Source organism: Gracilinanus agilis, chromosome 1, assembly GCF_016433145.1.
Source record: "Gracilinanus agilis isolate LMUSP501 chromosome 1, AgileGrace, whole genome shotgun sequence".
Taxonomy (NCBI): Eukaryota; Metazoa; Chordata; class Mammalia; order Didelphimorphia; family Didelphidae; genus Gracilinanus; species Gracilinanus agilis.
The window spans coordinates 192,247,187-192,260,536 of NC_058130.1; the positions used below are offsets into that span (position 1 = coordinate 192,247,187).

At 36.9% G+C, this 13,350-nt stretch overlaps 1 protein-coding gene across 1 annotated transcript in view; it reads left to right on the forward strand.

The window, feature by feature from the left end:
* The window catches only part of MAMDC2 (MAM domain containing 2), a 246,321-nt gene that overhangs the window by 113,944 nt on the left and 119,027 nt on the right, over positions 1-13,350 (forward strand). The window contains exons 3-4 of the mRNA XM_044657367.1: positions 7,851-8,122; positions 12,217-12,301. Of these exons, the coding sequence (XP_044513302.1) occupies positions 7,851-8,122; positions 12,217-12,301 (357 nt within the window). The remainder of the gene's footprint in view (positions 1-7,850; positions 8,123-12,216; positions 12,302-13,350) is intronic.

The following is a 13,350-nucleotide window of genomic DNA, read 5'->3' on the forward strand; positions in this document are numbered from 1 at the left end:
GAAGAGGAAACATGACCTTCCACTAGTCCATGCCCAGACTCCATCCCTCACTCCAAAGGCAAGAATCCTCACTGACACTGTTCTATGCTGTTCTATGCTGTTCTGTGCTCCTTGATTCCTTGCTCACTCATAACTTCATCTTCCAGGGGTAAAGTGTCCCAAGTCACATAGTTCATCTCTGTGCCATTTGGGCACTTATAAGAGTTATTTTAAAAGTCAAGAACGTAAGACTTGCCTCAATCCCCAATTAAGGAATATGCTCCTGTTTTAGACAGGAGAGTACCCCCTCTATTCTGTTTATCTCTCCGAATACCAAGGTAGTCCCTGACTTCCTCTATTATAGTCCCCCTATAATTATATGTATAATTAATTAACAGGTATTAGTCACAGAGAATTTACAACTGATCATAGTTTACATAAGCCAAAAATCAGAAATTAGAAACAGTTTCAAGAAACAGAGAAAGCCATGTAGAAAAATCTTACCATCTGCAAGCATTTTGGAAAGGGGCTTAGTAAGAAGAGTTAATTCTTTACTTTCCTTTTGTTAATCTCAAAGAGACACAACAAGGAATAGATTCAGTCAGTTCTAGCCACACCCATCCAAGACTGTTTTTTAATGACTGAAGACCTTGACTGAAGCTGCCATGATCACTCTAACCCTAACCAGAATCAAAATTAAACTTCATTCTCAATTTTTCTGGTATCTTCTGTAGCCAACCGTTAACCGCTGCCTCCACAGACCCCAATTCAAAATAGTTTCCAGCATGGTGAAAGTTCAACCCACAACTTATCCTTCTACAGCTGATCTGTCCCCAACTTGGGTTGTAAGGGTCTTTCATTCTAGGGGAGATGAATCCACATTTCTCTCATGGATTACAATTCCTAAAAGTTCATATAGGGACAGCTAGGTAGCTCAGTAGATAGAGAGCCATATCTGGAGATAGGAGGTCCTGGTTATAAATCTGGCCTCAGATATTTCTTAGTTGGGTGACCCTGGGCAAGTCATTTAACCCCACTTGCCTAAGACCTTGCCATTTTTTTTTGCCTTAGAATCAATACTTAGCATTGATTATAAGACAGAAGGTAAGGTTTTAAAAAAGTGTCTATGCAGCCATATTTTAGAGGTCAGTTATGTTTCCATCCACATTCTGATTCATATTCTATATATAGAGTTGGGGTAATGCCAAAATCATTAACTTCTAAATCTAGTTAGTCATTGTATCCTTTGTAAAGAAATTCACCAAAGTAAGGACCTGGGATCTGCTATTTCCATTTTCTCCAATATGCAGGGTATATATGGATGCCTCAACAGTTTTGTATTCCAGAGACACCTCTGGAACAAGAGGAAAAATTTGAAGCAAACTGCAGTTTAGTGACTTACCAAGGTTGCCACTATAAATGATCACTGGAGTGAGGACAATTTCTCTCAATTTGGGGCTTTCAAAAATGTTCTGAACATTGAACTTTCACTGTGCAGACTTGTATAGAGCAAATATAGTTGATCTCTCCATTCAAGTCTTAGTGTCTAACCATTTTTCCCCACTGATGCTTATGTAAGAGAAAAAAAGGAAGCCTTATTAATGAGGCAAATAGTATCTGTTGTTGTTGGGGGGGGTGGGCGTTAAAACAATATTTCATTGAGTCTTTAATCTCACTGATCTATTCCCAATGTAAAAGTGAAATTTGGGAGATGCCATCTTTAAGTATATATATGTGTATTTTCTATGGACACGGGAAATGTATCAAACTACATTTCCCGTGGTCCAACGGGTTTCTGTTTCCGGTTCTTTGGGCGTGGGGACACCTACGTCTCCACGCAGAGAAGAGTTTATAATCTCCTGGGTTAGGGGGGACTGGTCTCTTGGCCAGGAGACTGAGGAAGAGGTAATAATGACTGGAGCGGCGATTTTGAATTCTTACAAGCGCGTGGTCTAATGACTTTATCAGCATGGTTTTAATTAAAATACTAATATATATTATTATACCAGCCTTTATCATTTTTTATACTTATACCAAGGAAGAGATTATAACCTTCTATGCTTTCTGCACTGTTGCTATCTTTATCTAACATACCTTTCCACTTGACAGACAGATGAAGGACCTGCTGGTTAAGTTGTTTCTAGATTCTTTTGACATCCTCATTGTGATAATTCCTTTATTAAGTTCCATTTTCACAGTAAATAGTGTTATGTTGTTTTGATGTCTTTTCCTCTTTCCTTTTCTCATTTTTTAGCACCAATAGTTTGTTTGAACTGGTCAGACTGGAGCTTCAATTATACCTTGCATGATTTCACTCAGGTCTTATCATTTTTGTTCTTCTATTTTGATATTGATTTTTATCTTTGATCTAATTTGTTGGTGGTCTGACTTGCAAATAGTGAACATAAAAATGTCTATCATTCTCATTTTAAATACGAGTCATTTTCCTTATGTTAATCTATAAAAGTAGCAATGGTATGTACAAACTTGAAAACTCCCTAGTACCCTGAATCTTATTAAAATGTAATTGGAAATGTTTAACAAAAAAAAAAATAACAAAACAAAGATAATGTTAATTTGTGTTTTTCTAAGTTAAGATGTGGCCAGAAATGGTCTGTTTTCTATTTGAGCTTGATACCAGTGGTATAGTAGCTGGAGAAGTGGCCTTGCAGCTACCTACTACTAGAACCCCAAAAACTGAGGTTCAACTCTCCCTTCTGTTGACACACTGATTTTGTGAGTCTGGGCAAGTCACTTCAACTCTGAATGATCTATATAACTGTCTAAGACTATAATTTGCAGAAAAGGCACCAAGTGGCATTGGTAGAGAAAATGTCCTTATTTGATAGTTTTCTCTATCAATGAATGGGCAGGGAGGTGGCTCAGTACATAGCCTTCCAAGGCTAGAGTAAAAAAAGATTCATCTTCCTGAGTTCAAATCTAGTCTCAGATACTTATAGTTGTATGTCCCTGGTCAAGTAATTTAATTATTTTTGCCTCGGTTTCCTCATCTATCAAATGAGCTGAAGAAGGAAATGACAAATCATGCTACTATCTTTACCAAGAAAACCTTAAATAGGGTCATAAAGAATTGAAAATAACAAAAAACTGACTGAACAACAATAGCGATATATCAATTAAATCACAGATCTAGTCACTCTCTTCTAAGATATCATTCTTTGTGATGTTCTGTATTCTCTAAGTTCAATACCATTTGACTGACTCCTCTCTTGAATAAAATATTCATATATGTGTTTAGTAGAAATTAAAAGACTGTGGATCCTTTCATTTCTCGATCCTGAACCATATTTTGAAACATATTTGATAAGGCAAATGTGAAATTTTGCTTAAGGTCTCTTACTTCTTCCAAGTTTGTTTATTTTGGGAGAGCGGAGGAAGGGTTCCGGCTTCTAGAAAACCAACATAATATAGTGGAAAGACCTCTGGCTTCAGAGCCATTTATTAGCTCTATACCATAATATTACTAGGTCTTTAAGTTTCCTCATCTGTAAAATAAAGATATTAATACTTATAATACCTACCTCCATGGTTGCTGTGAGGAAAGGGCCTTGCAAATATTAAAGTGATATATAATTGTAAATTGTTATTTTCTTCATTCTAAACTTGTTCAAAATCCCTAAGCAACAAATGGATTTTTCTATCCCCTCCTGTCAGCATTTCATTAACACTCTGTGCTTTGTAATCTTCCCCAGGCTATTAGTCATGATCATATGAGTACCCCTTCCACACATCATTTCTTGGGCTTTTTTCATCTTTTTCTTATTTAGTGCTATTTATTTTAACTTTCCAGGAGTGGAAAGGTAGAGGGGCGGGGTGGAGCGTATATAGTTAAGGGAAAAGAAGCTTACAAATCACATCTCAAAAGAACCACCATTTTAGGTGACCCAATAGAAAATCAGTATTATGAATAATTATATTTGTGACTTATTGTCACTGGCAGCATAGAAATCAATGGGTTAGGCTAACTTTCAGATTTCACCCAATACCTTGCTGATATACAGTTAATAGTATCACTCATTTAAATGTAAGACAGCAATGAAAGGAAGAGATGAATGTTTATGCGTATATTTACATATAAACCAGAATCTGAGATTGCCTTCACCACAATATTCATAATCATAATAATAACTAACATTCACGTAGCACTTTAATATTTACAAAAGTCTTTACAAAAATATCATCTTATTTTTTCTCACAATAATCCTGGGAGGTAGATGCTATTATTCTTCTCAATGTGAGGATAAGGAAACTGAGGCAGTCAGAGGTTAAATGACTTGCCCAGGATCAAATAGTAAATGTCTGAGGCAGACAGGATTCCAATTCAGGTCTTCCTCACTCAAAATCCAGCATGTTATTTCTACAGTGCCTCTTCTCATCTATGAGAGTTCTGTGGAATATGCTATTTCCTTTATAGATGAGTCAAACTATTAAATTTCTAGAAACCCTACTGTCTTTTTGGGGTTCACTAGACTATCGTATTCTGCACTGTCTTCAGTGAATTCATGGACTTATGCAGAAATGCCAAACAAGTGGTCCACAGTCCACAACACTCCCAAGTGAAACTTCAACCTGATTAAAATGTAATATGGAAATATATAACAAAATAAATAAAAATGCAACAAACATATAATATTATTACATTTTAAAAAGTAAGTCAATATAAAGCCCACAGAAATCCTTACGGATGGTCTAGTGGCCCCCATTTCTATTTGAGTTTGACATCACTGGTCTATAGACGTAAGTAGTTCCTAGACTGATGAAGACCAAAGACCAATCCTTTCTTATTCTTACTCTCATTTTGCCCTAAATTCTCCATAGTAGAATCATCAAAGGGACTAGTTCTCTCAATACTTCAGGGGTACCAGGACAGCCCTGAGGCTGTCCATATGTTTTCCCTCCCCCACCCTTGGTACATAACTGGTCTTCCTCCTTGCAGTCATAAATGACCTCACTGATGCCTTTGATGCCACTTCTCACACAGAAGTTATTTTTGGTATTCTGTTGCAACCTACTAATAGCCCCTGGATAGCTTTCCATGGGCCTGCTTTGGGGTCACCTACACTCATAATTCTTCTGAGATGCTGATATTCCATAATTCACAGCCGCAAAGCATTGCTAGAAGAGTGTATTGTAAAGGTAGCTTTTTGTAGCAAGGAGTGGTTATGATTATTTAAAGTATCGCATTATTGGGGCAGTTGGTAGCACAATGGATAGAAAGCCAAGCCTGAAGTTGATAGGACCTAAGTTCAAATCTGGCCTCAGACACTTCCTAGCTATGTGACTCTGGACAAGTCACTTAATCCTAGTTGCCTAGCTCTTGTCATTCTTCCATCTCAGAATCGATACAGACAGAAGGTAAGGGTTGTGGGGTTGTTGTTTTTTTAAGTATACCACTTTTTCCTAAGTTTAATCTTTCAATGGTCTAAGTGAGTGGATTGCTAGCTGGTCTAATGCGCAGCTTAGAATAGCTAAGGAAGACCACCATTTCTGTTTAAGTGATACAGGTTGGTTGGACAGATATATTGTTTTTAAATACTTCGCGACTATTGCAAAGTACGCATTTAAAAATATCTCAGGCAAGCAACTGAATTGTATCCAGATAATTTTAACAGTGGTGAATTTGTGATACAGATGTAATAATAGATCTTCAGTAAATAGAACTAAAATCCCACAGCGTAATTCGTTATCAAAGTACCTTAAGTAACATAACATTTTTACATGGCATGTGCTGCTGAGGGCACTTGACTTTATGAGAACAATGCCATCGTTGTATAATAAAACCAGATTTTAAGAGAAATAACATGCAAAGAAAATGTTTTAACACTTCATTAGACAGCAAGTAGGGTTCCAAGCAGACAGAATCCATGAGTTTAAACAGGCTCATAATTAATAACTTTTTTAAATCTTGTAATATAGTCAGAATACGACGCCCATTTTTGTCATTCAGTCAACAAGCATTAATTTAATGCTTTCTATGTGCCAGGTACCATGTTAAGTGATGAGGATATAAAGAAATTCAAAATAGCTCATACCTTCAAGGAGTACACATTCTGATTTTATTCTTTTCCTAAAAAAGACCCTTTAGATTCTTCTAAGTCTCCCCCTTTCTCCTTCCTGCCCTTTAAAATATCACTTAAAATATTAAAATAAAACATCTTTAAAATATCATTCTAATGAAGCCTTTATCCAGCTTTTGTGGATATAGTTCCCAGACACTCAGCTTATCTGCACTCCTAAATAGTATAGTGATAGAAAAGAAATAATAATAATGAGGAGTGAGTTTCCTCACCTCGGTCCCTAGTCCCTACTGCAACAATAGTGTGCTGGCAGGCTCAGGAGAGCCAATTATTAAATTTTCAGGGTGAACATTTATACTTTGGAAATCAGCAAACTTACAAATGAGATTCTGATTTATTGTTTTATTGATCGTCTAGACTTAAGAAATTGGTGGAGAAAATGTTAATTACATAGATTAAATTTTAAAATGTGTTAAATATTCATCAGTAGGAGAAGTTGTTAAACATCTAACAGCATACGCTCATGGGAAGTAGTGCCCCCCAAGGGCATCTGTGGATAGACTTTGGGGCATTTGCAAACTTGGATGGGATCTTTATGTTTTTGTTCTTCAATCACATCTGATTCTTCATGACTCCAGGGACCATAGCACACCACGTCCTTCTATCCTCCACTGTCTCTAGAAGTCTGTCCAAGCTCACATTCAATGTATCCATGACACTGTCCATCTCCTTCTCTTTTGTCCCCTTTTTCCTTTTGCCTTAAATCTTTCCCAACATCTCAACAATCTTTTCCAATGAATCCTGTCTTCTTATTATGTAACCAAAGTATTACAATTTCAACTTCACTATTTGACCTTCCAGGGAATAATAGATTGAGTTGCTTTCTTTAAGTATTGACTGATTTGATCTCCTTGCTATACAAGGATCTTTCAAAAGTCTTCTCCAGCACCAGTGCAAAAGCTCTAACAAAATTTAGCATTTCCTTCAATTATGAATGTAGGCAACAAACATTCTGAGCAAATTATTTGACTGTTCTAGGCTTCATTTTCCTCATTAGTAGAATGGTCGGGCTGGATGATCTTCATGGTGGACTCCCATGCTGAAGATTCTGTAGTCAACTCTCATGTCCCACACAGTTTCTAGAACTTTTAGAATAAGTAAATTTAGCTAAATCTATTGGATCTCATAAAGAATTGTACAGTAGGTTAGATACAATTGTCTTCAATGGGTGTCCAGAAGAACTAAAATATGAGAAAGCTAAAGTGGCTTGCTCAAATTCCTACTGTTTGTCTGGGATGTGTAATGTTCATGTGCCCACAGAGGTCCTTGAACACTATTGTATAGTGTGCAGATAATTCTGTAGGACATGATGATGTCCCACATATTGCCCACAAGTGCCCATTACCTTTGAAACCTAGGTAGTTCTCTCATTCATCCTCAAACCAAGCTGGAGAATTGCTGGGGGGTAGTTCTAGCCTAATCCTAGTCTTCCCTCTTCCTCCTAAGAGTCTAGAACAATTCTGGTGGTATGCTAGTCACTTTTATCAATGCTACCCTTGGAGTTAGGAAGACTTGAGTTCAAATCCTGCCTCACATCCTTACTATTCATCTGATCTTGGGCAAATCATTTATCCTTTGTCTGCCTCAATTTTCCTTATCTGTAAAATGGAAATCATATCAGCAACCTTTCCTGGGTTATTGTGAGGATCGAATCAAATATACATTAAGTGCTATATAAATACTAGCTAATATTTTTATTATTTAAATGTGAAGCCATACTTCCTTTTCTCCTATTGCACATATTAACTTCCCCCCCTTATTTTTAATTTCCAGGTCATTATATTTATGTGGACTCTACCTTTGCCAAGCAGGGAGAGAAAGCAGTCCTGCTAAGTCCTGACCTCCAGGCAGAGGAGTGGAGCTGCCTTAGGCTAGTTTATCAGATTACCACATCCACACCATTTCCATCCATCCCCAGCCGGCTGAATCTCTACATCAGGTTTGAAGGAGAGAACTTTGATCGGTTGCTGTGGTCTACCAAGGAGTCTTCCGATAGCTGGCTCATAGCCAGTTTAGATTTGCGAAACAGCACCAAGAAATTCAAGGTACGCAGAGTATGGCAGGGAAAGTGCAAATTTCGTTATGTGTTTCATGCACTATTGGCACCTTTGTTAAAACCTCTGCCACAATGGATCTTTTGGTGTATTGGGAATTTATATTTGTTTGGGGGGTAAGGGAAGAGGGCTCAAACATCATAGAGAAATATTAACAATATAAAATGATACTGTGTTCACCTATCCCTGAATTAGATTTTTCTGGACTACTTCTTTACCTTTTTAATAGGATTCTCAAATCGGAGAAAGCTTGTAAATTGCCTCAAATTGAACTTTGCAAGCAGGAATGCCTTTCTAAATGGGCTTTAGGGAGCATTCTCATTTTCTTATAATTTAGTTTTATTCTGCTAATGTATATGTCTTTTATATAATTACTTGCTATGAATTTGGGATGACTCAAAACTGTTTTTTTAAAAAAAATAAATGCAAGTATTTTGAGAAGAACCACACAGAGAGAGTAAGTATTCACAATTCTAGAGTATGTGTCCCTTTAAAATGATTACAGGGGGGCAGCTAGATAGCTCAGTGGATTGAGAGTCAGGCCTAGAGACGAGAGGTCCTAGGTTCAAATCCAACCTCGGACACTTCCCAGCTGTGTTACCCTGGGCAAGACACTTGACCCCCATTGCCCACCCTTACCACCCTTCCAACTATGAGCCAATACACAGAAGTTAAGGATTAAAAAAAAAATAAAATAAAATGATTACAATTTCTCCCTTGAAAGGTTAGAGAAGGGAGTTGGTGAGGCAACAAATGTTCCTCTTAGCCATTCCTTTTTCCTTCCCCTAGTCTTTTAAACCCCACATTTGGGCTTACTTAACCTAACCTTTTTCCATTTGGGGGGACCAATCAAGGCCAAAGGTTAACTCCAATCAATCTTGTTGTCGGGGCACTTTGATCTGTAGATTAGTTCAAGTAAATGGCCTCATTTGTTCCTTATTATTAAACCCTCCATTTGATCATCCAGTTCTAATAATTGAGTTATTATATTGTTCTCTAATGCCTGAATCCCAATTTTGGTGTCTTGTCTTATTTCTTAGCCCTTCTGGAACCAAGATCCAACTCAATTCTTATAATTTCTCCCAGGATCTGGCATCTTCTTCTTTGGCCCTCTGTCCCTGCAGCTGGTTTCTTAACATTCCTTGACCAACTCCCTGATGCTATATCATGCCTGAACTTTTATCTCTTGTCTGCTGCCAGACTATCTAGACACTTATTAGCATACCACTATTGACTCCCTCTGACCCTACTTCCTAAGGTCCCTCTATCTTTCTAAGGCTCTACCTATTGATGCAGTATTCTGGAGCCAGTTCCTCTAATCATTCAATTTTCAGTATGAGCATTTACACTTTGAAAATGACAAAGACAACTTGATTTATTGCTTTGCTAATTGTCCAGACTTAAGAAAGTAATAAAGAAAATGTTAACAATAGAGATTAACCTTATAAGTATGTCTGGTATACATTGATTTATTTTATTTTTTTCCAGAGAGAGAGAGTTATTAACATTTACCACCGTGCTCCTTCCTGTTACTACATACCTTTGAAATTCTCATTTACCCAAAGTTTCCCTTGTTATCTACTTTAAGATGCTGCCCAGATAGTTCTTTCTAGTGCTCACTTCAGCAGCACATATACCAGATAGTTCTTTGCAGTTATCCCTAGTCTAGCCAGATCTATTTCTGTTACTAACAGAGGAATTGATGTAACTCTTGATAAAAGCATATGCTTGCTGGAAATAATGTTAGAGTGGGAAGATTAGATTAAGAGTACAGAGAGTCTTCATGGATGCATCTTTTGTTAGTCTCGTTCCCCTCCTTTCCTCCAACTATCATTCTGGCTGTAAAAACCTAGTAGAAAACATTAACACGCAGAAATTCATTGCCCATTTTTGTATCAATCATAATGAGAAATACAAATTGAAACAACCCTGAGGTTTTCCCTAATGACCATCAGATCATCAAAGGTGATAAAAGTAAAAAGTGATTTATGTTGGAAGGGCCAAGGAAGACAAGCACACTAGTCTACTATTATAGCACTGGAAAATAATTTGGTATTATACGAGAAAAGTTATTAAATTATATATACTCCATTGATCCAGTGATACCACAAGGAAATCAAAGACAATGCAGGCCTCATGAATACAAAAATATTGGTAGCAGTACTTTGTTATACCAGGGGTCTAGAACAATATAAATGCCCATCAATTGGGAATCGGTGAGACCAACTCTGGTATATAAAAGTAATGGGACATTATTATGCTATAAAAGAAATTTCAGTAATGAAGAACTTAGGAAAACTTGAAAAGATGTTTATGAACTGATGTGGAATGAAGTGAGTAGACTCAGGATAATTTATACAATGATCACAGTAATGTAAAAAAATATATATATTTAAAAAAAAGCTTTAATCAATCCAGCAGCCAAATATGACTTCAGTGAGATCTTGGTAGAATATGTCTCTATCCTCAAAGTAGGGTCAGTGTTAGATTATGGATGTGCGAAGAATGAAATATCTTAGACATGATCAATGTATTGATTTGTTTTATCCATGTGAGATTCTTTATTGTAAGGGAAGATTCTATTGCCAAAGGACAATGACTAGAAAGTCATTGGGAGAAAGTTGTACTCATATTTTAAAATGGTATCAATAAAAGATTTATTTTTTTTAAATTAGAAATGCTTTAATTCTTCTTCTCCAAAGGGCTGAGCAGTTTCATGAAACCTTCAATAGTGGGACTAAGTCTTTCATTGTCCAATCAGGTTAAACTGCGGCCTACGCTATAGTTGATGACGGCTACTAGTAGCTAGCAACTGGGTAATGCAGAGAACCATTGTGGTTATTTTGTATATCTAACAAATAACCTTAATCAGTTACACACTACCTCTATCTTTTTTTAATATGAAAATGAAGGCAAAATTAGCAATAGCTTGTTCTAATACTCAATTTAAAAATGCTTTTTTAATCAATCAACACATTTATTAAATGTTTATTTTATGTCCAGGACTGTGCTAGACTCTTAAAAATGCAAAGACTTAAAGGAAACAGTCCCTGTCCTCAAGGATCTTACATCCTTTTCCAAAAATGTATTATTTACTTATTTTTGCATTCTTTTCTTTTTAAATTTTGAGTTTAAAAATTTCCCCCTTCTTCCTATTCCCTCTCTCGCCCACTGAGAAAACAAGCAATATGATAAATATATATATATATATATACGTATATATATATATATATTTAAACCCTTACTTTTCACCTTAGAATCAATACTATGTATTGGTTCTAAGATGGAAGAGTGGTAAGGGCTAGGCAATGGGGGTCAAGTGACTTGCCCAGGACCACACAGCTAAGAAGTGTCTGAGGCCAGATTTAACTGAGGACCTCCTATCCCTAGGCCTGGCTCTCAATCCACTGAGCCACCCAGCTGCCCCCCAAGCAATATGATATAAATTACATATGTGAAATCATGCAAAATATATTTCCATATTAGCCACATATTAGAAATAACAAGAAAAATAATGAAAGAAAATTATACTTCAGTTTGCACTCAAAGTTCAGCAATTCTCTCTCTGTAGGTAGATAGCATTTTTTCATCATGAGTCCTTTGGGATTGTCTTGGATCATTGTATTGATCAGAGTAACCAAGGTTTTTGGAATTGGTCATTATTGCAACATTGCTATGAATGTACAATGATCTCCCAATTTTTGTCACTTCATTTTGAATCAGTTCTTAGGTCTTTCTGTTTCAAGTGTGTCTCCTATAAACAACACTGAGGGAGAATTAGAGACAGACAGACAGACAGACAGAGCGCATCCCTCTTTCTCCTCTCTTCATTTTTTTTTTGGAAGGGAAGGGAGATTATTTGTTCTTTCTCTAACATACTATCTTCCTTATGACTTACTCTTCCCAGTATGTTTTTAGAGTGAGGGTAATGATATATCAAACTGCAACTAAATGGAGATAAATGGGGCTTTCTTGTCTGAAGTTAATGAAGAGTCTCATGGCTGAATTATTAGGGAACCCAAAGAGGATCATAGAAACATGAATTTAGAAGCATAATTCTCTTCTTTTTTCCATATGCTTTATAGATATTAATAGAAGGTGTACTGGGGCAAGGAACTACAGCCAGCATTGCAGTCTTTGAAATTAAGATGATGACTGGATATTGTATTGGTAAGTGGTTTTTCATTTCCCCTGTTTCAAACAATGTTTGCTAAGAATAAAAAATCTGCTGTTGCCAGGAGAAATGTAATAGCCAAACACTGTTTCTTCTTGAGATAAACTAGTCTGGTGTGGCAGCATAGGACAAGGGGAAAAAACATTAGACTAGAAGTTAAGAGATCTGGTTTCTAGTACTATTTCTGGCACTAAACAACTGTGTGGCCTGAGCAAGTTAATTGTTATGGGCCTCAATTTCCTCATCTGTAAAATTATAGAATGGATTAAACTTCTAATGCCCCTTTTAATTTTCCCATTCAATGAATTTGACCCCTAGGAAATCTCTGCAAAGTGTCCTAAAGTCTTAGTTTGGCTTTGAGCTTAAGCTCATCATATTTTTTTTAATTCACTATATTCACCATAAAGAGGATCTGTGAGGAGCAGCAAAGTGGCACAGTAGATAGGGTACCAGACCTGGAATTCAGATCTGGTCTCAGATATGTCCTAGGTGTGTGATTCTGGGCAAGTCACTTAACCCCATTTGCCTAGTTCTTGCAGTTCTGTTTTAGAGTTCTTACTAGAACATAAAGTAAAAGTTTAAAAAAAAAAAAGAAAAGGACTTGCCACTATTATCCTAGGAGTACTAGATTTCGGGAAGAAAGAAAAATTGATATAGCAACTATAACATAGAAGTCACTACTGTTGTGAGGAAGATAAGATTAGTTATTGATTAGGTATTAAGATGTATCTAGCAAGAAGGAGCTGGAGCTGGGAATTCCAGGATGGAATGAGGGAGCAGGAAGAAGTGACTTGTGCTCTGGGAAGGACTCCATTGGGGGGAGGGGGGGTAACACAAACTGTGGTTAGCCCTGGGAGCACTCAGGGTAAAAGGACATCCTGTATCCTGATTTTCCCCTGGGATCCTGAGTGGTGGCATCTAGCAGAGAGAGAAGATCTACAGTCCTGTGCCAAGGAAGAGGAGGAAGTTTTGAGATCTGGTGGACAGTGTTTCAAGCAAAACCCTCTCTATTTGGTACCTGAGACTACCTTGGCTCTTGGCATCC